Raw genomic sequence first — 26801 nt, forward strand, 5'->3', positions numbered from 1 at the left:
ATTTCTCTTTTTCTATAGACTCGTAAATCTGTCTTTTCAAAGTCGTTTGGAGATTAATGATGTTACCATTACAACTCGAAGGGGAACAGGAAGGGCAAAGTGAAGCAGTAGCAACCAATAGGCTAACAAGACGCAAAAGGAGAGGGCAACACACACAAAAAAAAAGATGGAAGAAGTCGATGATGGTTGTAGCATGTCGAGTAGAGTTTTATCTTCGAAGGGATCTAGATGGTTTTGAACTATGACAAAATTGCAAATGAGAAAAGGCTTCCAACGGATTCCTTATTTTTTTTTTCAACGTCTCACGGAAACTCATTTCGATTTTCAGTACAACAACACATTACAATTTCGAATTGTCTTCCTTTTGTCTGTTGGTGTTTCTTATACGGATGTGACAGAACAGGTCAAAGGGTATAACACAACCAAACCATGCAGACACTCACCACGGACTTGTTTTCAGGGCGGCAGTTTACCCGAGGCGCCTTGTTCTAAGAAACTGGAAACAATCTGAAAACAAATTTTCATTTTTGTAATTCGGTATGTGCTACTGCGAGATTACCTGTGTGCATCCCGAGGTTCGGGAATCACGGCGGAAAATGTTTTTCTGCGTCAATTGCCTGAACCGAACGGGGGTCCTAGCCACCGTATCACGCAACGAATCGTTCCCTGGAACAAAATAAAAGGAATTGTATTGACCTGTCACTTCTTTTTTCCTGCCTATCCATCTTTTTATTTTTCATGCAAAGCAGCAAAGATATGGGCAGAATGAATAACGGAAGAAAATGCGGGGAATGTTGAAGGCGTCACGGTACCAAGTACACTCGAATCTATAGCCATATAAACGATCGATCGTTGAAATCAATTCTTCTTCTTTTTTTTTTTTTTTTAAGGCATACAGATTTCTACGTTTTTCAAATCGAATCTTTTCAGTTCACGCTCGGTCGATAGCTTTTTTCATCACCACCCAAGGAAAAACTTTTTTTTTTAAATGCTACTTATTTAATGAAAGAAAAAAAAAGAGGCTTGGCAGCCATCAGCCAGAAGCGCTGGTTGAAATCGTGTCAATCAATCTTATGGGGCATATATGTAGACTAGACTATACAGGGCGATCATGCATGCAGCTACTGCTATGTAGCCCTATGGCAAGCGTATTATAGCTAGTTAGATATGTATGACGGCCCGTTGACAGCTCAAAAATAGGCGAACTCGAAAAATAAAAGAGGAAGAAAAAAGTTCTTGTTTGGTAGTAGCGAGTCAAATGAAAGCCGATTTATTCTCTCTCTTTCTTTCTTTCTTAATATTAAAGCTTCACATTTAGGTTCTTGGCCTCCGTCAGGAAAAAGGGGAAATAAACCTCCCATTTTTGAGTCGGCAAGCCAACTGCTTCTTTATGGGACAAGGAATTTGCCGGATGTGAGTGCTTTTAAAATACCGATAAGAAGTTTGAATAGTTTTGCCTCTTTCTGGTAACCATGCATGTTTTCATTCCACCCGAATGAATGATGCTTCTTTGATGCCTCTTACCCTCAATACCGCTTAACTAAAGAACTCGAGGAATGATGAAGAAAAACACAAACGGAATCTAAACTAAACGCGTTTAAACAATCCTTTATATCAAAACGAGTTGTAACTCCCTGTTGTTTATACGATTCGATAGCAATTCAAAAATGAACGCCAACTCGAATTAAATTGCGTCCACGATGAACCAAGGAAAATCTATAAGAGATAATTCTTTTTTAATTTTTTCATCATTCGGCTACGTGTCACTCAATTGTACTACGGCCAAGTGTTGCGTGAAACGAACCATGCGGCAAAGGAGTCGGCATATGTCGAGGGGAATTTTTTTGAATCCTTCAAGTCTTTCATCGGTTTAAGAAATTTTCAGCCCCCTCTTTTTCTTTTAATTCCATTCCTTTTCTACTGTGCTCTTTCTTCTTGGTTTGTTCCATTTTTCATTCTTCCTCCTGTTTACTTTATGTGAAAAATGCCCTGTTGATGGCGACATTTTTCTTTTATATTTCCCTTCGCTCTCCCTTTTTTTTTTGATGAATACCTCTACACACAAACTAAGCGCTCATGTGAAGGGTGGATGTAAGAATTGAAAAGTTCCGCTTTGAATAAAAAAAAAAAAAGCAACGCTGTTTGGGGAATCACGGTGTTCGTGATGAAACACATTTACAAGAAAAAGGAAAACTTGGCCGAAAATATGTTTGGACGAAGAAAATAGATAGTGATGGGTCAACACGGATGAACCGTATTATAGGCCCGTCTTCTTCTATATACGAAACGCGGAAAGACAAAAGGGCAGCTGCATATGCGGTAACTGACACGCGATGCCGTACCCATTAAGCCAGATTAATAACGTCTTGCGGACAAACCTTCTCGTTTGCCGGCAAAATAAATAACAAGACTAGAAAGTGTGCGATTGGAAGATGCCACAGGTGAAAGGCGGCCAGGAGAGGGGGGGAGGAAAGAAAACAATAAGTTAAAAAAAGTTCAAACAAAGAACCAAGGGGGTGGAGAATTGATAATTAAAAAAAAAAAAACGAAAAAAAACGCCCTTGTATAACACGAATTTGACGTCGATTACGAAAGAAGAAACCCACCCACGCCCCTTTTTTTTCAAATATTCCAGAATGAAAATGGTGAAATCTATTACAATTTTCCCTTTATTTAAAAAAACTAATTCACCTAACCTTATATGTAGCCGTTATTATCTTCTGCCGGAAATGAATTAGAAGAACCACATGGCTGTGCTATCCGGATGGGAATGTTTAGCATAACTTGAAAAGGGATCCCAAACTCTTAAGGATCAACTCTCGCAACAGATACCCAAATGGCAGGCATGTTTGTAAGCAGCATTCATTCATCACGCGCTGATTTTCAAGATAAACCCACAACAAAAAAAAATAAACATTTCGAGTTGCGGTTCTATAAAGTCACTGACCGCAAACGAAACATTTTTTTCTGCATCTAGCAACAAGTTCCAATTGAAGAGTTCCACGCGTTAGTTTGTTATTGCTAGAAGAAGAGTGATAGATGGAGGGCAACTAGCCAACAAAATGGATGGGGGTACACACGAAACGGAAACGTGTCGGGAAAAAAAAAAAAAGAAAAATCCAATTTTTTTCTTTTTGGCTAGACAACACCACGCCATACAATAAACTACAACATCAAACACATGTTACACACGCAGCCACTCCATCGGTAACACGAAACACGCACCGCAGACGCGTACACTTAATAACGCGTTTACACAGTCTTTCTTTCTTCGCACTCTTCAAGCTTGTTGAATCTGTGACGGCCCAACCGAATGGACGGGCATTACGTGTGACGTTTTGGAGAGGGGCACCCATCATCAGAACCACGTATAACAGATATGTGTCTACTAAAGTGGAAGGGAGTTAGGGCTAACTGTAAAGCATCCATTTTTAGGGGAGGAAAAAAAGATGGAAGCCTTTAGAAAAATGTGGTAGGAATAACTTCTGAAGAAACCCCTTTTGCTATGTGAGCCTTGTTGTTTAGAAAAAAAAAAAACATATTTCATCGTCTCAAATATCAAAATGTCTCTCCTGTCCTTCGAGAAAAAGAAAATTTTAGAAAAATCTACACACGCATTTAAAAAAATTATTTCTTATGTTCACCATCAAAGTGTACCTAGCTTATGTCTATAATCGGTTTTTAACGATCCTCATAATTGGTTTACCCATCGATAAAGGTACGACGAAATTCATCAATTGAATAACGTTTCAAAAATAAAGGTATAGAAACAAAAGAAAAAAAATTTTTCGTGGAAAGCCATTAGTAGGGGAAAGAGGGGTAGGTAGAAAACATAAAATTTGTTTGCAGAATATAACTAGCACACGTGCGATATGTCAACCGGAAGAAATTTGGTAAATGATTTTCTGAAAAGTTCAAGGTAAGGGTACGAAAAATTTCAAAAACGAATCTACAGGTGAGCGGTAGTAACTTGAACTCCCTTTCCATTTGCACTAAGCAACAAGCAAAGTGCTTGTTGCATAACCGTTGAATATGTCAACACCATTGATACGATTCGCATTTCACAACCAAAACATTTCAACTAAAAAAAACAAACAAATTCCATTTAAGTGGTTGAAATACATACGGAAATATGCGCCGCTATTTCAAAAAAAAAAAACTCCCTAATGGTAAACAATCCAAGTTTTACCCATTTTCATCACTAACAACAAAAGAAAAAGTCTTGGGGAGGACAAGCGTGTTTAAGGGCGAGGCTCTTCGTGACTACAGCAGCTACGAGTAAATTGATATTGATAGGCGATAAGGGTCCGCTTTTCTCGCCCTCACCTTTTCTTTTTCCCCCTGTGGACTGTCAGGTGATGCTTCGACGGTACACCCTATTCTTTTTAGAGGAAAAAGAGTAATCGTAGCTTTTGGCTATGTCACACGAAAAGGTCGCCACGTGATGGGATCGTATCTCTTGCAACTCTGCTGATTCACCCTCTACGAGCATTTCGATCAATCATTTTCCGAGACAAATAATAACGATTTAAAAGGGTTGGCATTTGTTTGCCGGGAAGTGCGACATTCAAAATACTGGATTCTATTTTTCTATTTTTTAGCCTAGAACTTCAAGTTGAACAATTTTGAGAAAGTGTGTGTGTCTAACAATATGAATATTATCTCTTTTTCTCTTACAAGTTCCCCCTTCTTTTTTATTTACCTCTTTTTTTTCCCATGCATTTTTGAGAGAAACAAAAAATAAAAACTGCCCATTCACGTCTCTCATATTCCCCCTGCTGGCTGCCGTCCATATACCGCCATAGCGGCAGCGGGTAAACCCCCATCGACCACGAACTCGGCAGGAGCGCAGCAGCGGTAGGAACATCGGCGCGCCCACATCTCAGCTCCGACGAATGTATCGCATAAGCGGAAAGTCTATACCAGCCTTTTTCCTCTTCTTTTTTTGTATATGTATAAAACCCCTCGGAGAGAGATTTAGAGATCCATTCTTGTGTTAGTGGAATAGCATCGACTATGGGTAGACAGGTAATGTACACACAAGAGGAAGACTAAAGCGCCCAACAAGTATAGACACACAAGACAAAGGGGAACCTACTGCTGCTGGCCTTTTCGAAACAAACTCAGAAGACGAAAAGGAAAAAAAAAAAGAAAGAAGAATACGATGTGGATAAGGATGAAACTGTTGCCCTCCGCTCAATTATTTGCATACAAGAATAGCGTCCCTCTTTTTTTTCCTCGATCCTTTTGTATAACTAAAAGGCCATTTTTCGTGGCTCACTAATGCGGCTTTCAACGACGAATAACTTATTGGAGACTAACGAACCGTTTCGGATTAAGGGTGCCAACGTTTTCCATCTCCCTATCGCCTTTTATCCGCCTATACGCAAGACACTTGAAACTTTCATGCTCATCGTCATTTTCCGTTCGTATTTTCCTACATTTCCGTGCAGCTCTCCCTCCTCCCACTTGATAAAACATTTATAAGAAGAATCGAACAAACCAAAGTCGGCCGAACAACTGAGGAACGCGTAACACCAATGGAAGAACTTTCCCACAATGGATCGACAACAAACTAAACAACTCGGTGCCGTGTTGCGCCACGTCGCGCTTTCAAAAGAAAATCTTTTCGTCTACGCTTTTTTTTTTTCCTTTGATTCTTTAAATAAATACGGAATAAATTTTCTTTTGTTGTTGTCGAAAGAGAGGGGAAAAAAAATGTTGAGTTGTTGTTATCAGTCGGGATGGATCAACAGTTTGCGCCTTTTAAATAAAAGATGGCCTGCAACGCCATCTAATGAATACAGAAATGAAAAAAAAAAAGATAAACGTGTAAAAGAAAAAAGGAAAGCCGAATGTAAACACGACCGCGACCTTGGCTGCCATTGATGGTCTTTTCAATCACTGACGCAAGAGCTCTCTGATGAGGCTCTTGGCAGCCATGCGATATCAATTCGACAGAGGCTCTGAACTCTTCTCGTTCCGTGTATCGACCCAACCTGATCCGGACGATGGCGGATAATTAATGTCTTCGACTCATGTCACGATGTGAAACAAAATACCTGGACCCTCTATCCATTTTCTCTCCAGTTCGGAAAGGTAGGGCAGGCGTTCGAGACTACTGTTATTATTCCACTCATTCAAGCGCCTTAGTCAGTGTGTCCGCAATAATCAATTCACAAGGTGGATACGTTAAGGCAGTTGGAAATCTCTGAAAATCAACTACATCTTCCATCCCCCCCCCCCTTTCGACCACCCGTCGCCCAAAACCGGATGATTTTCAAAAGAGACAGTCAACTCTGATCAGTCACCGCTCGACATTGTTTTGTTTTCAGTTAAAGGAACTTGGTAACCTCCAACTCTGAGAATAAACAAACCAAAACATTTCTGTCGTGTACAGGGCTGATGCTTACAGGTAACACAATCGCCAACACGGTCAGGTATGTTAAGAAAAGGACTGTGAGCGATCTTTATCTACAAGTCCCTTTGACGCTGATAGAGTGTGGCACTGCAACTGGTCAGTTGAGCAGTTATATTTTGTGACGCTCCCTCGCATCATTCATGTTTCTCCTTGCCTTTTCTTATTTCTATCCTACCCCTTATAGAGTTCCACCATCTTTTCCTCATTCGGAGTCTTTTCACTTATATTATTATCTTTGTTAACGAACGGATTAGAAGAAAAGAAAAAGATAACACAAAAGAAAAGGAATGGCCCGCTATTGAAATGCCGCTGCTAGGGACATTATGAAAACGGCCCTTTTTTTTTCGGCTTATCGGCGCGTACAATGGAGCCAATCAGTATGTGATTTCTCTCCACTTTGCATCCGACTCGACTCTTCCAATACATTTTTATCCGCACATCAATGATGCAATTTGTTGTTTTTCCCCTCTTTTTCAATTCGTGGGATTTGCGCAAAGCTGAAAAGAAAACCTGGATCAAGCGCAGCACATCGAATTACTTATTAAATGGCTCGCATCGACGGCCATTTCCTCCTCCAAACAAAGGCAGCGTCTTCAGGCAATCCTCACAAACATTAATGAATAGATAAATTCGGAATTTTTCTTTTCCTCATCAATTCGCCAAGGAGATGAAGGACTGCGCAATCCCCCCCCGTCCAACTAGGAACCGAACAGCCAAATCCCATGTTATTAAGGTGGGAGATGGCCGTTGCCAAGACTACGTTACGGACTACGGTCACGATACGAACATCTGTAGCTTAGCGGGGCCCCTCGTCTTACATTAATGAAGCAGAAGAGAAGAGAGAAAGATATACACCTGAAGCCGTACTTACGCCAAAGGCCAGTTGATTATGCCTGGTTTCCCCCTCTGCTCACAGTCGCCATTCCTGTCCCCAAAACTATGTACTCTGGTATGCTGATTGCTTTCTATGAGTAAGCAAGTTTAATCACACGAACAGGTCTTCTCTGCCGAACCGCCTAGAGTCTTTTCCCTCTGAAAAACCTGCAATAATCGAATCTTGCGTCACATTCCCAAACAGTAAATCATGTATCACAAAGTCAAGTCATTCTGGAGGATTCTGCATCGCCATTACAAGTTCACGTGTTTGTAATTTATCCAGTAAAATTCATGTCATCCTATTGTGAGGTGACACAGCCTTACTGGCGGGCAGTATACATTAATTTTAAAAGAAATCAGCCAATGAAGGAAAAAAAAATGAATAACACTCTAGCCTACGAGATATTCCAGGTATTGTTCCAACATCCTCTTCTGCGTAGGGGGCAGCGGAACATTCCTACGTGCACGCATGCGAGAAAAAAAAAGGACAATAATGAGTTAACTGACGTGCGCACAAAGTACAACCAATAAATAAAACGGCGCGTCGCAATACTCACAAAATGTGTAGCTGAAATCGAACAACAATTCTATAGATGGAAGATTTTATAGCCCGCTTTAAGCGATGTTTCAGTTGGACATCTGTGGGCGAACTAGTGAATGCTTCTGTCCGCTTCGTAATTGCACCACTAGATGGCCCACGTTGTTCAACAGCCTTTACAACAATACAAAAAAAAAGAGTAACATTATAAGATCAAGAGAATAAACGATGGAAAGCTTAATGAATTCCTACCGCCTGGAGGTCCAGTAGCATACATAGAATTTCGGGCAGATCCTTTTGAACGACTCCATATTTATCTTCAACAAATGAAGCCGCCACAAAATGTGAAAGTCCTAAGCACAAGCAATAAGAGAGACTCGCATGTTATTATTTCTTTTTTAGGTGTAAGGAAAGGCTAACGAACCTTCGATAAGTAAAATGATTGGTTCAGCTTTAGCAAACGTCTGTCTTCTTTTAGCATCAGGCAGCTCTCCCCAAAAGAAGCTGATGATGGGCTTTCTTTTTAGATTTTCAAATGCCTAGCAATGTCAATAGATTTTTGCGATCGCGTTATGGGAAACCAACTTTAATAACAGACTACCTCTTGCATTTTGGACTGAAGTTTGTCTTGCAAACTAGATTTCGGCAGGGAATTTGAATCCATTTCCTTACTGGATGGGGATGCTAGTGCCATGCTGCGCATTCGTACCGGGCTAGTGAACGAATCATAAAAAGGTGGAGATTGTGGAGCAGGGACGTTTTTACTCTCTGTCTTGGACACGTTGGTTTCTCCCTTAAGCAGTGCAATGAAGTGTAGACATTGAGGTTGGATAGCTGAGAGTACATTATTCCAATTGTGAGGGTGATTTCCTGGTTGACTGACTGAGAAAATCAGAGATCGTCGTTCTGCACTTTGCTCTGCCAGTATAGTCCAATCTCTACAAGCCCAAAGTCGAAGCAGGGCGGTGTCTGAAGATATAGCCTCATGGAGCAAAGGAGACGTTTCATCTGCCACGCGAACGATAGGAAATGAAATTGGCTGAAATAAAAGGAAACTTCAGAATTATGCCAGTAGATAAATTAAAAATTTTGAGAAATACCTTGATTTCATACAACTGGAAAAATAAATCGCACAGTCTGATGGTAAAAACACAAGCTGACCCGATGAGGATGCAGCGTAATGCCAAAGAGATGTTTATCAATGTAACAATGGTATCCAGAGGTTCGTCCAATGCAAGTCTCGTCACAGCGAGAATATAGATGCGAACATAGCCTCCAAATAGCAAGTAAAGAAAAATATACACACAGTATCTTTTGAGAGTTACACCCAGGGATTTCTTGATGAGCAGAGCAATGCTGGATCGGACAGCCACTTTGATTGTTAGCTGAACATGTGGCACCTTTACTAGTCTTCTGTCAGAAAAGAAATAGTCCCAGGCTTCACATACACCAAGACAACATCCAAAGAAAATGCTAAACAAGTGTTGCTCATTGAGACACCATGCCTTCCTGTGAGAATATGGTAATCAGTGAATTCTATAACACTGTGCCTTGATAAATCCTACCTATCAGACCACTGAGTGCCCAGTGAGCCCAGAAAAGGTACAGCCATACCGAAGTAAGCATTCATCAAAATTCCACATATGTTGCAGTACCAAGCAAGAAGCAGTAGAAAAGATGGGCTTGACAATTGCTTCAGTATTGCCCATCTCGTGGAATAAACCAAGGGTTCAGCTGTTGAACGAGAATAGTATGTATCAATGAGTGTGGATACCTTACACATATTAATAGTGCACATCAATACATACTTTTGTAACATTTGAGGTGGGTGAAAGTAAACCCACAGATGCAGAGTGGAATCATAAACAGGCTAAAGAGAGATCCATAATGGAGGAACAGTGAAAGAGAATTCCAAAGTCCTTGGTACCCGCTGAACAATAACTTTAGGCCAAGAACCATTGGCACTTGCAAAACTATGGTCCATACTGCTGATGCTATTGCTCTTGCTAAAAGCTGCAAAAATATGGCGGTAAAACTGAGTCAGAAATCAACTTAAAAACAATTTTTTCTACCCCTTAGGGTAAAAAAAAATTCATAAATGCTGAAAGCTTTACCTGCTCGTGAAACCAAGATCTCATATCGTTTTATAGAATTAATGCAGAGCCTCTTATAAAACCCTTTATTTTCAACAATATACACGTGAAAATTTAAATGCAGTCGTCGGTTTCTCTTGTTGTACAATGAAAACCAGAAGACGAAAGAGAAATTTCAAATCCGAGAAGTTGCCAAGTCTCATTCATTGAACGCGTGAAAATAATTAGAAAAAGACACGCACAAAATGTTTTGCATGACGAATTGTTTTATCGTGTATTGCATTCATATGTTTCGTGAAAAAAAAATTCGCCAAAACAATTTACATAATATTTACATATAGTGATTACAGCACATCGAATATCCTGTTTATTTCCTGCCAGGAATTACCGTCATAAATTTTCCTTCAAATCAAAACTTCACTTAAATATTGGAGCTATAGTAATGAGAATCGAAATACAAGTATAAAAGTTTACCGAACATTCACCGAAAAAAATTGAGAAAAATAAAGCCTCGTCGTGACCCTCTATTGATCATCAAAGTCTTTATACTAATAGAGAATTAAACTTTTCCAGAGGGTGCAAGCCACATTTGGCAACCAACATTTGATCGTACTATAAAAATAATTTGATGGTTAAAAATAATAAATAAAAATTTGTAAATCGATTTGCTTACTTGACGAATCCACTTGTTGGACACCCATTTACTGCCATGTAAAACAGGGCAAGCGCCATGACGCTATCGAAATGTAAAGCGTAGCATTAGTAAATCCTATTAAATACCATCAGAACATTTCATGTTAAACTACCGTAGTTAGATCAGCTTCACCACTTTTGTACAAGTTCCACCAGAAAGCTGCGCTGCCCTTGCGAGGCCAACAAGTGACACCGGCTCTGGGAAATACGGTCGCCCCGCCGGCTTCCACATCCGTCAGCTGTTTTGTTTCAGAAACGTCTTACAATTTCCGTTTTACAGAGTCATAAAGACTGTACAGTTTCAACTTACGTAGACCATTAAGGTAGCAATTCTGTCTCCAACGTACAAGTTCCAAGGGTCCTGATCTTCCGGCCTGACATCCGGGTGAATGACATTGTCCGTGTGTGTCTTGTACAAGCCACCGATGCCGTAATTGGCAATCTAAGGCAAGTCCCGTATTTTTCACATTTTCAATGGATGTGACCTTTTGCAAATAATTACCTGAAAATATTCCGACGCAGTTTCAGGGCCGTAAATCAGGCCTGTGGCTATTTCCATTCGTCGTCGCATAGTAGTCAAAGAAGCGTTTTCGTGTTCTTGAAGCCATGCACTGCAACACGATAATAACAGGGTAAGAATAATTCTACCATCAGTCAACGTATAAGAAAGGATTACTTTTTGCTGGTGCGAATCATGCTGCGAACGAATTTGCCCTCTCCTCCTCGATGGAGAGATGTAGCAAGCTGTTGCATAAAAAAATTGAATCATCTGAAAATTTGTGCATCTGTGAAAATTACGGACCTTTGGCTCTCCTAGCTCTCGAAGAATTTCAGTTTGACGTTCGGTTAGGAGATCGTGCAGAACCACAATCATCGGGTCTAGAGACTGTTCTTCAACTTTGAGTGGTTGGAGTAATAGAGCTGGATGGCCTCTAGTCACCAGGCGGCATCGTAAACTGGCTTCAATGTTCGCCGACTGCCGCAATTACCGAGCGTATAAAAAATATTAAATTTCGTTTTCCCAATTGATGAAAGGAAATATCAGCATTTTACTAACTCTAAGCTTTTCTCCTCGGCAGAGTCTTTCGTAGTGTTCATTTTCTTCATCCTCTGTCCTATAAAAGAAAAGCCAATGCTATGAAAAAAAACAATTTCTAATGCAGCCCGTTTTTTAAGGAGAAAGAAGTACTGGTGTTGGTATAGCTTGGGCGTAAACTGCTGCTCTGCTAGACTGGTGTACTTTTCACTATTGCCGGAACGGAACTGTCTATCGACTGGATGACTGTTGGTTTGCCAATTCACGCCTCGAGGGCCTTGTCGTTCCAGGACATCATCATGCTAGACCAATAAAATCGATCATTACGTTTTCCAACAATAAAATGCGCTATCATTGTTCATACCACACGACTGGCAAATTCGACGAAATGTTTGACCTCTTTGCGGAAATTTTCCAGCTCTGAACCGTAACTATCACCCTTGCGTGCGAATTGGCCTAAGGCAGCCTCAGCCCATTGTAGGGCAGTGTCGTAATAGCCGTCGGCAAAGGCGTGTTGGGCCAAGAAAAGGCAATCACGTCCGCTCAGGTCTCGCCGGCTTTGAAAGACTGCGTGATAAAAAAGGGGAAAAAAACGAAATAAGAAAGGTGCTTTTCTGCGAAAAAGTAAGCACAAATTGAATTTGGCAATTCTATCTTGTTGCCAGCAATGTATCAATGTCGTAATAGATGCTTCCCAATTTAGAAATTTAAAGAAACCAAGTTGAACGAACAGGACTTTTAAACACGTGATATGCAGTGAAAACAGAAAGTTTGAAGAAAAAAAAGGGAAAACCTTGTCCTCGGGAGTGATCGACTCCATTGTAGTGGCCATCGGCTAGTTCAGTCACGTTTAGTTGATAAGTATCTTGTAGGCGAACGAGAGCGATCGCTGCGCCATGTAAATCCTCGGAATTGGGAAAAACGGACGTTTCGCGTAATACCAAGACATGGTTTAAGGCACCTGCAAACAGAAAGTCACGATTTAATTTGTCCTCTTTTAACGCACCTGTTGGCAGAACATTAAATATATAAAATGAGCACGAAAAATTCCTTGCTGTAAAGATGCTTCGCCACGAAAATAGAGAGGATAATTTCTACCCTATTATTATAAAGGACTTCACAGCACGACGGAGACCGCAAATTATTACTTTTAAATCACTCTGTTGCGTATAAACCAACAGGTGCCTCTCGTGCGGATAGCACGCCAACGTTGGTGCTTTTTGATTGCTATCAAAACAATGCCTTTCAAACGTACCGTGAGGGATCAGCCGGTATACAACGTTCCAGCTGTTATCTCTTCAAATACAGAATGTCTGGGATATTTTTAGAAATCGTATATCATCCTCTTTTTTCATTGGCGGAACGGCGTTGTTTACGTTCGTTTCTTCAACACGTTTCGAGGATTCGTAAAATTTTAACAGCGGACTCTCGTAGCATAACGGTTAGATGATGCGTGCAACTAGTTCACGGCAATGGTGGCCTACTGACTCATCATTCTACCCGCTTGAGTGGATGGATATGCCGAACGACATTGACAAGTATATCGAAAACCGACGAAATTAATCAAGTATAACCCATAAGTGGGAAATTCACAAAGCGGAACGATAATAGAAAAATAAGCCGTTAAGATCGTGAGGAATTATGAGGGTGAGGTAAACAAATTTTTGCATAGTTTTCAACAGGAAATCGGTTGTGGTGTGTCAGTGCCAGGTTCAAGGGCAACTATTGTCAGAAGAGTTCAAAGAAAAAGGTGTGGTACGCAAATTCAAAGGCGGAAATGATGTTCGACGCCACCAAAAGGCAACCGTAAAATTTATAACATCATTTCATTGATTATGAAGATTGGCAATGAGATAATATTTCGGCATTCAATATATACGTATAATACTTTCAATATCTCGATTGTTACTGTATTGAAAGTGTTCCGGATGTGAGGAGAAAATGCCCAATTCGAATCCCTTCACACTCTACTTTGTTTCCTGAATACACGTTAATTTAATTGAAGACTAGGCAGTTCTACTTTGTGTGTCCGCAAATGTAGTCTAACTGTACTCAGATATTGTGGGCACCAACACTTACAGTTGGGAACTTTCATTTAGCCCACATTGAAATGGACTTATATGTAGAAAATCCTTTTTTGTTCTGTTATGTACTTAATCGTCCATATCCCTCTTAATATGTGACAGACATAGCAACTATATACCGCAATGAAAATAACGGCATTTAAACACCTCAGAAGGCAAAGCGAATTCAACTACCGTAACACGTGATTTATGCCTATGTCAATCTAAGAAAAAAAAAAAAAGACAAAGAATACACATACTTCGGCTGGAGTTGGATTCCGCTTCGAGGACTCTTTCCACGACATCCCAATCTATAGTGAGACGTTTCACCTAAAATCCAAATTAAAGATTGAGGAAATAACACTTGAAGAAAACTACTGGTTAAACAGGTAGTACCAAATGGTAAGCGTCCACGGGATTAGCCACCAGCTTCGAGGAGCTCAGGTCTCCGCTCATCACTAGTCGATAAGCTGTGACGTAACTATGAGAAAGTGAAAACAATCGTAAACTCGTCGAAATGCCTGCAGGACGTCTGGGTACCCATCGTCAGAACTTTCTAGTTTCTATTAACTAATAATGCGAACTAACTAATATGTTTTCTAATACAGGCCTATATAGTTGTCAATGAAAACAACGGGAACCGACAATTTGAATTGGCCTTGGGAGAAATCTTTTCAGTACTTTCCAAAACCGAAATTTAAAAAGCAGTACCGGCTTTATAGGCTTTTGCACCTGTTTGTCGTACTAGAACCACATAGGAAGGCTTGAGCAACAAGAGACCAATCAAGGAAAAGAATTGCGTAATGGTGCTTTTATTACCACAATAGCTGTGAATCGTCTTAAATGAACTACATCGGCGCAGATGAATTATGATTAGTGTTTTTTTTCTCCCATTCTTTTTTCTAGGACACTTTCATTGGCGTTCTCTTATGTGCTAGATGAATCAACCGCTATCACAGACAAGAAACAATTGAGTGTAGGAATCCAAATTGAGAGCAATGTTTTTCCGACCCCAAAAAAAAATATTCGCGATGATCTCATCCGTGTTTGCAGGTCCGCAGTGAGTCATATTGACGAATTTGGCAAATTCACGTATTGAATCATCGAGTGAGACTTACTTTTGAATGATGGCGATTCGCTGTTTGGCGTCGATCAGAAAGGAATCGAGCATATCAACGATGGCATTCTCGTGGTGGACTAGAGCTTCCATTTTGGAGATGGAAGAGAAAATGTCATCGACTGGAGGTTGTTCTATTATGATGGATGAAGATGCGGTCCCCAAACACCAGGACACGAGCATCCAAATGGCAATCACAGGTGGCTTCATTTTATGTCTCTTTTTTTTCTTCCTCCGGTCTTTAATCAGTTACTGTACAAGTAGTCGATTTGATATACAAATATCAATCCGAGCGAACGCGCACTTTCAAAAACCAACAAACGCTTACCTTTCGTTTTAATTGCAGTCTTCAGCAACCTGAGGGTACGTGCTGCCAGCTCGAAGGTGGAACTGGGACTGAACGGTGAATGTCGGCCTGCCTCGGTATAGGACAACCCATTGCAGGCTAGCAGCTATAGACATACATTCACGCACGTACGCACAGCTCCTTTCACCAACAATAGCATGGGTTTCTATGTGTCGGATTCCCTTTGATCGTGAGCAAACTTCAGACCAGCTTCGCTATCAATCCTGAAGGCTTTTGTTTTTGCCCTAAATGTCAATGAAGACTGGGATACAGCAAAAAATAAAGTTGCTGACTCTCTTTTTTCTACGTAACAATTCAACGACCGCCGAGATAGAAACGACGAACCGGAGAAAGAACTTTCCCTGAATTGGGATCTGGTTAACCAGCTACATGTGTTGGCGGGAGACCAGTCCACATTGTTATCGGTTCCTACAGCAGCTTTCAATTCTCTTAATGTGATTTGACTCTAATGGGGTAAGAAACATTTGCCTCCAGTATTTCCTGTATGGACTAGTTTTAGCAAACGAGATCAACGTTGATGAGCCCTTCCTTTCCCATTTGGTTATTCTTTTCCCGATGCACGTACACATGGCTGCATCGAATATGTTATTCCTGACCAACTGCCGATGTAATCAGGTGAGTCCAAGAACTAGGACGAAACGGACTGAAATAAGAACGTAAGTCAGAAAGTGTTTCACCCTCTCGGTGTTTCCCCGGTTAAAGGCAGGTTTACCGTTTGTTTCTAGTTCAGGTTAACCCGCAAAGCTAGTTGGGTACAATACACCTTGCACTCCATATTTACATCCGTTTTTTTTTTCATTTCGTACACCTTAATCGTGGCAATTTGCCGTGACTTTTTGTGTAGATCGTAGGTTGCCATTGCAATAAAACTTCCCAGAATGTATCCTTCTCAACGTGCTACGGCACCGAGAAAACCGCAAAATGTTGTTACACGGACCAATGACAATCATGACACTCGACTTTCCCATGCCCTTTCCTTCATTACTTTCTTTATTTATTAATAGCTTTCATTGAAAGTTCTTTTAATTAAAACAGAAAAGCTTTTAATTTCGAATTTATTTATTGGATTTTACTTAGAAATAAACAATTTTTCTGATTCAACTTTCTTTCCTTCAGAAAATCTTAAAAACCAAACCATCCGGAGTAATCGCATTCTCCTTGTTTCGGTTTCGCGAAACGTACTTTTCCAACAGGAAAGAGGTCTTGGAGCGTACCGAGACTGTTATTATGGCTCGACAAAAAGCAGAGTTTGGATATGTATGTAGCGCAGAAAATAAACATTACAATCCCTGTACCCTGCCAAATACACAACAGAAAAATGGGATGCAACTAAGCGCTAAATAGAAAGCATCTTCTTTGTCTACTACCTATTAGATAGAGAATTGACATGGAAGCTACCCACCTGGGAAACACGGTCTCGAGTTGATTATAATAACGCTTAATAAGCAAAAACTCTCCGCATTTTGAACATTTCCCAGAATATTAGAAATTTGTGTCAATGCGCTGTGAGTTCGAAAGAAAATTGTGATTCATTGCTCCGTACATCTTCTACCGATAGCAATGACTGATGCCACAGCGGCAGATTATTCATGTTTTCGTTACTTGCTCAAGGTACTTCAGTTGTTATCAACATAGACAAATTTCAAACACTGCCATAAATGACCCCATAGGAGTTATTATGATGCGATACGCAAAAGTAGGACATAGCCCAAGGGATCGCGTAAGCATCTCACTGATAACAAATACCTCTTTCCAAAAACTGCAGACCAAATAGGTTCTCGGCGTAAACTCCCTTAGACATACAGGAATTCCCTTATCTAATCTATTTGGAGGTGAAAGTAAGCAGTGAGCGATCTAAACATGGCGTGAGTTTAGAAGAGAATCGCTTATACAAGTATAAGGAAATGTTGCAATGCAAAACCTCACGTTCCCACATGCGAATCAGATTCTTGAACCTCCTAAGTGTGTTGAACTGCAACGAGAAACGCAATGGTTTCGTTTACCTGTGTAATAACACGCAAAACGACCAATTTATGGCTACGACAAAAACACAGAAAGCTAGAAAATGTACACCAAACACAGTAACATTTTTTTACATGCTAAATTATTATGAGAGGCGGAAGCCAACAAAGAACCGGAATGTGATTGTACTAATTTTCTTTTTTGATGCGCTGCGTTGTCATTCGGTAGATTATGGAATCACGACCGGGATCAAGAGTGCAAATAAACACTAGAAATTTTAAACCATTAATCATGAAACCAAACGAGACTGGTTGATATTCAAATACATACCTGCGGTAGAAATAAGGGCCGCAATCAAGAACACAGACGTCCACAGAAGGATGTTAAAGATGGAAGCATAATCTGTACCATAACGCTTGGACAAATTCAATTTCCAATACAGCTCCTAGAGCAAGTTTAAATTTAATAACCTTCATTTAGATTAATTTATGGTATTGTAATGCTGTACATTGTTTGCTTTGGCGTTAGAAGTAGACCTCTTTTCCCGAAGACGAAGTCTTTCATTTGTGATGGTAGTAAGCATGAACTGGAAAGCAAAACAGGTTTTATGCAGCACATAAAAAAAATATATATACATATTTGAATACATACCCTGTCTCCATAAGTGCCTTCCAAAGCATCTTGCAACTCTGTGAGGGCAGATTTTAGAGCAGTTACTGCTTCAACAGCTTGTTCAGAATCCCGACCATATACACGGACTATATCGTCCAGACCATTTAGCTGAATCCAAACCGTCTTCAATGGAGACTTTGATAGTACCTAATTTGAAGAAGATGAACTAAAAGATCTGCTGTTATATTTCCATTGAAGAATTACGAACACTACCTTTTGTTTAAGATCCATTAAAACACCCACATCTTTAAGAAACTCTAAGACTGCAACATCTTTATCATCAAGTTTCTGAAGTGGTAGCTTTTGTTGGATGTCCCCCGAATATACATCATTTTCATCAAATACTACTTGGCCTAAAATTGAAGTGAAGTCATTTTTCACTTGATAAAGGTCAGAGGTGATTTCTAGTGGATATCTGGGTTCACTCAGCTGAAGGCTCTGTACACCTTCAACAACAATGGAAATTGTAACATCTGGGTAGTTGAATGGATTTAGGACTGTTAATCCATTCCACGAATCTCCCTGGCAAAACAAAACATAAGTACTGTATTATAGGCTTGTGCAACCTTAGTATTTAATACAGCAACAAGACAAGTTTTCTGTTTTCACAAAGCATTATCAAAGCATATCTAGTTGCATATGAACTGAAAGGCTTACGGAGGGGGTAGTATGTCCCATTGCGGTAGAAATAATCTTAGGCAATTCACTTGTATTCAGCTGCTCATCTCCCCTGAAGTTGATTCCATTAGGACTATGCAAGATGCTAAATTCTCCATTTGCAAAGACTGCAAATAAAACCAAAACAAAAATACAAAAGCTTTATCTTGTAATTGTGAACATTAATTACCTGAGTTAAATAGACAAACTATGCCGACAATTGCTGAAGTTGCTTTCATCTTGTCTTCTACAGCCGATGAAACTGACAGAACTCGTGACTTGCTGTCAAGACAAGAATCAGGTGACACGTTTGCGCTTTAAATTGTAGTCGCTAGATGGTAGCTTAATGGGGGAGCAGCCTACTCTTTTTTAAAACGTTGCTCCCGACAGCGTGATTCGAATCACAAGTCATTTCGAATTTATTGCTTCCATTGATACTGTGGTTAATTTAATTTCTGAAAAATGGTTGTACTTTCTTCATTTCCCCCACCTGCTGAAGGCATAAAATTAGTCCAGCCCAATACTGGAGCATTCATCAATACTAGAGACCTTGGTCAAGGCACATTATACATTGCAGAAAGGTTATTATTTCTAATTGTAATCAATTGTGCAACGTTCATGAAATTTAATATTTTTATTGATCCAAAAAATCAGCCGAGTGTCGTGGGTTAGTGCTTCATCTGGTCAAGGATTTTCACTGGAATATCCCCATATATCACTGCATGCTGTTTCGAAAGATCCTGCTGCATTTCCACAAGAGTGCTTGTACTTGATGTTAGATTCCAGGCTAGATGAACCCGGTAATACAGATTTTCCATCTTTTCCCCTACTATAATTTGGAAAGTGATATGAGATACTTCTATGTTATTTCTGTTGTTTGTCTAATTTAAAGTTTTCTTTTAAAGACGAAATCGTAGAAAATGACGATTCTGGTGATGAAGAGTCAACAAGTGAAATGTCTGAAGTAAGATTCATTCCTGAAGACAGAGGGACTCTTGATGCCATGTACCATGCCATGACAGTCTGCCAAACACTTCACCCAGATCCTAATGATTCAGTTTCTGATGGTACTTCCTTATATCTTTCATAATTCATCATTATTAGAATCTAATATTCAAATAGAAGGAGATTTTGAAGATACTGAAGAAGGAGAATACTGCCTTGATGCAGGAGAGTCAGCTGACAATGGTAAGGAAATTCCTAATTTCTTATGAATATTAGACAACTATTCATGTGTTGCATATGTTTTTACATAAGATCATGATAATGGTGAAACTGAAAACATGGAATCTGACATGGGTCAGTTCGAAGATGCCGATCCTGAACATTAACGAACATAGAATTTGCTTTTTTGCATTTGTTGCTTATTTCTTTTTTCCGTCAACACAACAATAAAACTTCGAGGCCTACAAAATCCTGGTGCAATGCTAGAATTCCTTTCAAATAATTTTTTTTTGCATTGTAATTGTCGTATTCAAATTATTTACGTTTGATAGTTGATATTAAAAGAAGCGCATCGCAACGTCACGTGCGTAACGCTTCAAGCTAGCATTACATCAGGTCAAGGGCTTGAAGGAAAAGTGAAGTGGAAATAACTGTTCCCTCTCAAAAGCCGAAGAAATTGCACCTAAAGGAACAAAATACCGCGTCTTTATGGGGGAAATGTTTTGCGTAAATTTTAAAAATCGTGGTGCGACGGAGCGTGCAATATTTTCTTGTTTCCTTGTAAGAAAAGCGTCGGGTGATGCTAACATTTTCTGAAAGTTCTACAAGAATGACAAGATCGATAACAGTATGCTGAAGAAGACTGCCTTTTGTGGTCATGGTGGCGCTGTTGCTTGGGTTGCAAAGTTCAACGTTCTCAAGCCCCTCTCAATATTGATTCAGTCTCGAGACCAGCGTCCCGCGGACAGCACGCGGAAAAACATTTCCCGCGACATCTCCCTCGGTGAAAATTACTTCAGTTCTCTGCGGCACAGTCCCCTTTCGGCGCACGATCCCGCGAGAATGACTTTGAATTTTGATATTCTAGATGGCGAGACAAAAGCGAGACTTCTCGCAGCCTTTCCCGGCTATAGCGATGGCTTTGTGAGGTGCCAGCCTGGAAACTTGTTAATGCCTTTGTTTTTCAAAAAAGATTGGCAAACTTATTTCAATTTCCAGGTGAGGAACGAAGATGTCTTCATCCTGTCTTTCCCAAAATCAGGTAAGAAAAAAATAATGTCACGCATAGTCTTAGCGGGAGAACGATAATTTCCTAATCGCGAAGAAGATAACCGACGATATATTTCCACATGCAGGTACAACCTGGACCCAGGAAATGGTTTGGCTTATAGCCAATAATTGTGACTTTCAAGGTGCTAAGAAGTTGCTTCGTGAGCGTGTTCCATTTTTAGAGTAAGTGACTTTATTCTATTCGTAATTCTGTGTGCGATTCTATTCCGCCCATGGATGTGGTTAGGATTGTAATTGGTCATTATTGTTTGTTTTTTATTCAAAGAGATCGCTCATTAGGAACTGAAGATAGCCTAAAAATGTTTTTAGAAATGTCAAAAAAGGAATCAGAGTCGTCTGTGTCATCGGATATCATAATTGAACCAAACTACATAGACGCCTTGCCATCTCCTCGTTACATCAAATCTCACTTACCGTTGTCATATCTACCACCCAATTTAGTCAACCGCTGCAAAATTGTCTACGTCGCACGGAATCCAAAAGGTATTTAATTGGGGAAAATATGAATAGAGGTGTTTAAAAACTGGGAATGGCCAAATAAGTAAAAATTTTATTCCGAAAGACGTCGCAGTGTCCTGGTATTTCCATCACCTACTTGATCCCATTATGAACACAAACCTAACAGTGGAAGAGTTTGCCGAGTTTTTTATCCGTGATGAAGGTGAGAACTAGGACGCATCTATTTCAGCAAAGTGTGCGATTTCCGTATCATGTTTTTCTTATCTCTAGTTTTGTACGCACCATATTGGACTAATTTGATTGATGCTTGGAACATGCGGAACCATCCGAATTTCCTGTTTCTTTTTTATGAAGATTTGAAAATGGTACGATAATAACACTATTCATCACTCAAAATCATTTTAATGGGCAAATGTTTAGGATCTTCCGACGCAACTTCAAAGAATTTGTCGTTTTCTTGGCAAAGAAGAACTGACAGTTGACCAAATCAGTGCTTTAGCCATTCATTTAAAATTCGATAATTTTAAAATTAATCCATCCGTAAATGCACAAGAACTGCAAGAGGCGGGTTATTTTAAGAAAGATGGCAAATTTATACGAAAAGGTATACATCAAGGTTGTGCATCGCACTTCTAATACAAGTTTACATTTCATGTTTATTGTGCATTCCATGAAAATAATTACAAGGTCAAATTGGCGACTGGAAGAACTATTTTGGCGAGAGATTAAATAGTCAATTCGACGAATGGATTGAAAAATGTACGCAAGGAACGGATCTAAAATTTCCCCAGTAATGCTTTCTATGACGCAACCACTATGGAAGGTCGAACTTTATATTTCCTTACATAGTGACTATTAGTTCTACAGTATAATATATTACTCAGTCAATCACTAAATGAAATAAAAATTTTATGTATCCGCTGTAATCGTAGAGTTGATGATTCCTTTCCTGATCCAAAAAGACACGCTACGCCAACTGCAAGTCAAATACATTACTCATTTAAATTGATCGTTTCAGGAAGTCAGCAATTAGCAATGTCGTCCTGGAATTGTGTATCGTTCACGAAAGTGGCGTATGTGAGTGGCCATAGTGCTTGAATTTACGTAGACAAACGTTCTGCCATCTCCAATTGTCTCGCTGTTGATCTACGCAACGCGAGAATTTCTTTTGTTTTTTTTGTGTGTCCTAAATGTTAAATGGTGAAACTGGTACTTGCGTGAAAAGCTTACAGTTAAGCATTCGCACAGCAGTTATCTAGTAAATAACTTGCAAAAACGAAATGTGTTGTTACGTACGGTATGAGCTTTGTTAAGCGACGCAGAAAAACTGAGAATCATAGCTTTTCAGATAAGAGGCTCGTAAGAATCTCTGTGGCCCTCAAACGTAAATGTCCTCCCGTGAAATATAAGCTTGTTGTCTACCAGTGTCACCGTTCGCTAGATGTCACTGAAAACGCAACGTAAACAAAAACAGAGGCGTTTACGTACAAAACAGGAGGGGAAGAAACTATTCTTTGAGAATTATCATCCCTTTGAACCCTCAAAACGCACTGTTAGTGCACACAGCACCTAGTCTACTTGCAGTTTCTTTGCAGAATGAAGCTTGGGTTCCCTGAGAGTGAAAAATGGAAAAGCAATCAAAGTGTTTTTAGTGAAAGCTCTGATTGTCTTTTGAAGTCAAATGTAAAAGAAAATGACCTACCTGTTACCAACAAACCTGTAAAATGTAAAAGATGTAAATGTTTCTTTGACAACTCATTTTATATCAGTTTGTTTCTGAATTTATGGCCATCAAGCTGGAATTCTCCCTGTTTGGATTTTGTGGACACTGTTTCTTCTCTTGGGAATTTTTTTCATCATTTTATGGATAACTGTAGCAAATGGTTAGCACATTATTTTCTTGTTCTATCCTAAAACATAGTGATCATGCACAAATACCTAATACTTGATCTTTTAATTTCAATGAATGCTCTCATATTAGATTGGGGTTATTGCCAATTGGAGCAAGGAAGGCCAGAAGTAGCAGTTAGTCAATCAAAAACAACAGCTTTTTTAAATAAAGTGTAAGCATCAACTTAATCATAATTGCCAACATAGTAATTTAAAAAAACTATGTAATCAATTTTTTTTACTAGGACTGATGAATCAAGCTCTAGCTGCCCTTATGATGTTGAGGATGAATTGAAATTTGATTGTTTCCCTCAAGGATATGCTGATGAAGAACTCTGCTTGAAAAGAGGTTGTTGCTGGTCATTCACGGAGAAGCAATCAGTGCCCTTCTGTTACTATCCGGCTAACTACGCACTGTATTCTTTTGTAAACGTCACACATTTGAACAACAGTGGCGTAAATGGAGTGGTAGGAAATTGAATTCGTAATATCTTGTAATCACTGATCACGCTGAAAACATAACATAGGTGGGCTACCTCGAGCAAATTGGTTATTCTGGTTACCCAGAAGATATACCTTTATTAAAGCTGATAGCGACTTTTGAGACACGTAGTCGACTACGAGTTAAGATCGTGGACGCAGAAAATAGACGATATGAAGTCAACGTACTAAGCAGCCCACGAACGGATGACATGTTACTGCCTGTAAATGACTACGATTACAAATTCTCCATCAACACGGATATAACAGGATTTAGTATTTCTAGAAAATCAAATCAAGAGGTGAAATGCATTTTATGAAATTTCAATCCCGATAAATTTTTGTTGTAAACACTTGTTTTTGTCAGGTTATCTTTACAACAGTTGGCGTTGGAGGGTTTATTTACGCCAACCAATTTTTGCAAATATCCAGTTTCTTACCGTCGGGTAACATCTACGGATTGGGAGAACATCAGGATTCTCTCCGACACAGCACTAACTGGCAGCGCTTTGCCTTGTTCAATCACGACACAGTTCCGGATAAGGGGAGAAATCTTTACGGTTCTCATCCTTTTTACCTTATAATGGAAAATGACGGACTCAGTCATGGAGTCTTCCTAAAAAACAGTGACCCCATGGAAGTGATATTACAACCAACACCGGCCATTACTTTCCGCGCACTTGGGGGAATACTTGATTTCTACTTCTTTCTTGGACCAACACCGAGAGAGGTATAGCTTTTTAATGTAACAATTCGATTGTTTTAGTTTTTAAAACTAATCCTTTATTTCAAATTAGGTTGTTCAGCAATATACTGAAGTAATAGGGCGCCCAGCAATGCCGCCTTATTGGGGATTGGGATTTCACCTCTGCCGATACAACTATGGCTCGCTGAATAGAACACGAGAAATTTGGGAACGTACTCGAGCAGCTGGCATTCCTTTCGATGTACAATGGAACGATCTGGATTACATGGACACAGCGAAAGATTTTACGTATGATCGGAATAAATTCTCTGGATTGCCAGATTTTGTTCAAGAAGTGCATGCAGTTGGAATGCATTATGTTCCGCTAATAGATCCTGGTATTAGCAACGCAGAACTTGTGTCAGAATATCCACCCTATGATCAAGGCATTGAAATGGATGTTTTCGTCAAGAACTCAGCAGAGCCAGGTGCGCCACCGTTTGTAGGGAAAGTATGGAACACTGTTTCCACCGTTTGGCCCGATTTCACTCACCCAAATGCAACTGAATACTGGACTAATCAGTTAAAAGCATTTCACGACGAGGTATAATCATAAATTTATTTAATGTGAGGCTTTGGATTCCAAATCATATTGACTCACAGGTTTCCTTTGACGGTGCATGGATTGATATGAATGAGCCTTCTAATTTTTATTCTGGTACTATTGATGGTTGCCCAGCTACCCAATGGGATAATCCACCCTATACTCCGGCTGTCGTTGGAAACAAACTATGCTTTCTTACTCTGTGCATGTCAGCTGGACAGTAAGAATACATTTCCATTGTTATTATTGTTGCTGCCAACATTATTTTCAATGTTACGTTTTCATCAGGTTCGGTGGACTTCACTACGACGTCCATAATTTATATGGCCTCACAGAAACAATGGTCACGAACTTTGCTTTGAAACAAATAAGAGGAAAGCGTCCTTTCATCATATCAAGATCGACTTTTCCAGGCCAAGGTCATTACGGAGGACATTGGAGTGGTGATGTTGTATCGGATTGGCCTAATTTGCGACGGAGCATCACTAGCATTTTGAACTATAACATGTACGTATGGAAACTGCCGGAACTTATTTCTTTACAGTGATTCATTGAACAAATACCTTTAGGTTTGGTATCCCGCTGGTGGGTGCGGACATCTGTGGATTTAATGGCAATACTACAGTTGCGCTTTGCCAACGCTGGATGGAATTGGGCGCTTTCTACCCTTTCTCCCGGAATCACAACACCGACGACGGTATTGACCAAGATCCTGTTGCCTTAGGTCCAGCCGTCGTAGAAGCATCAAGGAAGGCCCTGATGGTCCGATACATGTTATTACCTTACTTATACACACTCTTCTGGCATGCCCATGCTCATGGTGATACCGTAGCCCGCCCCCTGTTTTTCGAATTTCCACTCGACCGACAAACGTACGCCATTGATACACAATTTCTCTGGGGTGGAGCCCTTATGATCGCCCCTGTGTTAACCGAGTCTACCGAGGTTGTCGAAGCTTATCTACCTCGTAGTCTTTGGTATGATTTCTATAGTTTCGAATTAATTTCCTTCGGTGGGAAATGGACCGTCCTTCCCGCTCCCCTCGATACTATACCGATTTTACTTAGAGGTGGGTACATCCTACCCACTCAGGCGCCAGATGTTACCACGGCGTTGACTCGTGTTAAGCCTTTTGATTTACTGGTGACACTAAACGAAACGAAACAAGCAATTGGCGATCTTTATTGTGACGATGGTGAAATGATCGACGCGTATTTTTCGTCCCGTTTTAATCTCATACAGTTCGTGGCTTCTTCTAGCATGATTAAATCAGCTATAAACTATTGGAATGACGAAACCTCTTCCTCCTCCGTGCGGGATGTTATTGTTCTTGGATTGAGTAGCCCTGTTAGTGTAGTAACTGTGGATGGACTTCCACATCCCAATTTTATATTTAACAGAATCAATCGAGTGTTGTCAATCAAAGATCTTCAACTGCCTCTTAAGAATCCATTTGTGATTAGTTATCAATAAGGAATGTATTCGTTCTCTTTGCTCACATGTGATAACGAAACGAATGCCAATCTGTGGTTTACATGTCTGTCGAAATTCGCAATTATACTGATAGAACCAACTAGTTTTTAGTCACCTTTTGTGAGGTAAATAATGCAATGTTGTAACGAAATGCAACATACACAACACAACAAACTCTTCACAGTTACTATTTTATTGTAGTTAGAAAATATTAGATAGACCGGATGAGCCATAACTAAAAATAAGCCCAGGTTTTCAATTAATTTTGCCATTTTTTCAATTAAACTAAAAAAATGCGCTGTTTTGGTATGTTGCAAGACCCTGAATCAAAGAATTACTAGCGCGCCAGTACGCTACAGCGCTTGTATGAGATAACAGTTCTTTGTCAAACCATAAACACTAGGTAAAAACAAAGTTCATTTTCGTGTTCTTTGTTAAATTTCGAATCTCAATCATGTATAGTTATCTAGGTTTAATGAA

General features: G+C 39.8%; 6 protein-coding genes across 7 annotated transcripts; 3 read left to right on the forward strand and 3 right to left on the reverse strand.

The window, feature by feature from the left end:
• Positions 1–7549: 7549 nt before the first annotated feature.
• Positions 7550–10103, reverse strand: LOC130699292 (nucleoporin NDC1-like). The gene is made up of 9 exons (XM_057521626.1): positions 9950–10103; positions 9644–9848; positions 9401–9569; positions 8936–9344; positions 8437–8874; positions 8260–8374; positions 8088–8188; positions 7855–8009; positions 7550–7754 (listed from the first exon to the last, which is right to left on the reverse strand). Exons 1-9 carry the CDS (start codon positions 9971–9973, stop codon positions 7688–7690), a joined length of 1683 nt encoding a protein of 560 aa, XP_057377609.1. The 5' UTR covers positions 9974–10103; the 3' UTR covers positions 7550–7687.
• Positions 10104–10242: 139 nt separating this feature from the next.
• On the reverse strand, positions 10243–15272 carry LOC130699305 (prolyl 4-hydroxylase subunit alpha-1-like). 2 transcript variants are annotated; one of them, XM_059496293.1, is made up of 15 exons: positions 15166–15272; positions 14839–15089; positions 14117–14201; positions 13981–14050; positions 12451–12618; positions 12022–12224; positions 11811–11959; positions 11679–11736; positions 11424–11597; positions 11298–11365; positions 11124–11232; positions 10932–11063; positions 10735–10860; positions 10602–10664; positions 10243–10540 (listed from the first exon to the last, which is right to left on the reverse strand). In XM_059496293.1, exons 2-15 carry the CDS (start codon positions 15045–15047, stop codon positions 10472–10474), a joined length of 1683 nt encoding a protein of 560 aa, XP_059352276.1. In that variant the 5' UTR covers positions 15048–15089; positions 15166–15272; the 3' UTR covers positions 10243–10471. The 2 variants fall into 2 exon arrangements, with proteins under 2 accessions (XP_059352276.1, XP_057377624.1); XM_057521641.2 differs by having other exon boundaries at positions 14839–15231.
• A 1925-nt stretch (positions 15273–17197) lies between these two features.
• Positions 17198–18825, reverse strand: LOC130699300 (renin receptor-like). The gene is made up of 7 exons (XM_057521634.2): positions 18686–18825; positions 18496–18623; positions 18052–18360; positions 17818–17985; positions 17675–17752; positions 17497–17611; positions 17198–17434 (listed from the first exon to the last, which is right to left on the reverse strand). Exons 1-7 carry the CDS (start codon positions 18732–18734, stop codon positions 17355–17357), a joined length of 927 nt encoding a protein of 308 aa, XP_057377617.1. The 5' UTR covers positions 18735–18825; the 3' UTR covers positions 17198–17354.
• Positions 18826–18841: 16 nt separating this feature from the next.
• LOC130699302 (methylosome subunit pICln-like) lies at positions 18842–19909 on the forward strand. The gene is made up of 5 exons (XM_057521638.2): positions 18842–19076; positions 19150–19295; positions 19401–19562; positions 19618–19683; positions 19753–19909. Exons 1-5 carry the CDS (start codon positions 18958–18960, stop codon positions 19824–19826), a joined length of 567 nt encoding a protein of 188 aa, XP_057377621.1. The 5' UTR covers positions 18842–18957; the 3' UTR covers positions 19827–19909.
• Positions 19910–20371: 462 nt separating this feature from the next.
• Positions 20372–22115, forward strand: LOC130699299 (sulfotransferase 1E1-like). Its single transcript, XM_057521633.2, has 7 exons — positions 20372–20701; positions 20796–20892; positions 20996–21213; positions 21293–21391; positions 21460–21554; positions 21610–21793; positions 21877–22115. Exons 1-7 carry the CDS (start codon positions 20503–20505, stop codon positions 21981–21983), a joined length of 999 nt encoding a protein of 332 aa, XP_057377616.1. The 5' UTR covers positions 20372–20502; the 3' UTR covers positions 21984–22115.
• A 589-nt stretch (positions 22116–22704) lies between these two features.
• LOC130699290 (lysosomal alpha-glucosidase-like) lies at positions 22705–26380 on the forward strand. Its single transcript, XM_057521623.2, has 10 exons — positions 22705–22915; positions 22986–23072; positions 23171–23252; positions 23325–23547; positions 23607–23861; positions 23927–24289; positions 24357–24848; positions 24908–25068; positions 25137–25355; positions 25418–26380. The coding sequence occupies exons 1-10, from the start codon at positions 22786–22788 to the stop codon at positions 26319–26321; spliced, it is 2916 nt and encodes a 971-aa protein (XP_057377606.1). The 5' UTR covers positions 22705–22785; the 3' UTR covers positions 26322–26380.
• Positions 26381–26801: the final 421 nt, after the last annotated feature.

The sequence above is a fragment of the Daphnia carinata genome, chromosome 7 (genome assembly GCF_022539665.2).
Source record: "Daphnia carinata strain CSIRO-1 chromosome 7, CSIRO_AGI_Dcar_HiC_V3, whole genome shotgun sequence".
Classification (NCBI taxonomy): Eukaryota; Metazoa; Arthropoda; class Branchiopoda; order Diplostraca; family Daphniidae; genus Daphnia; species Daphnia carinata.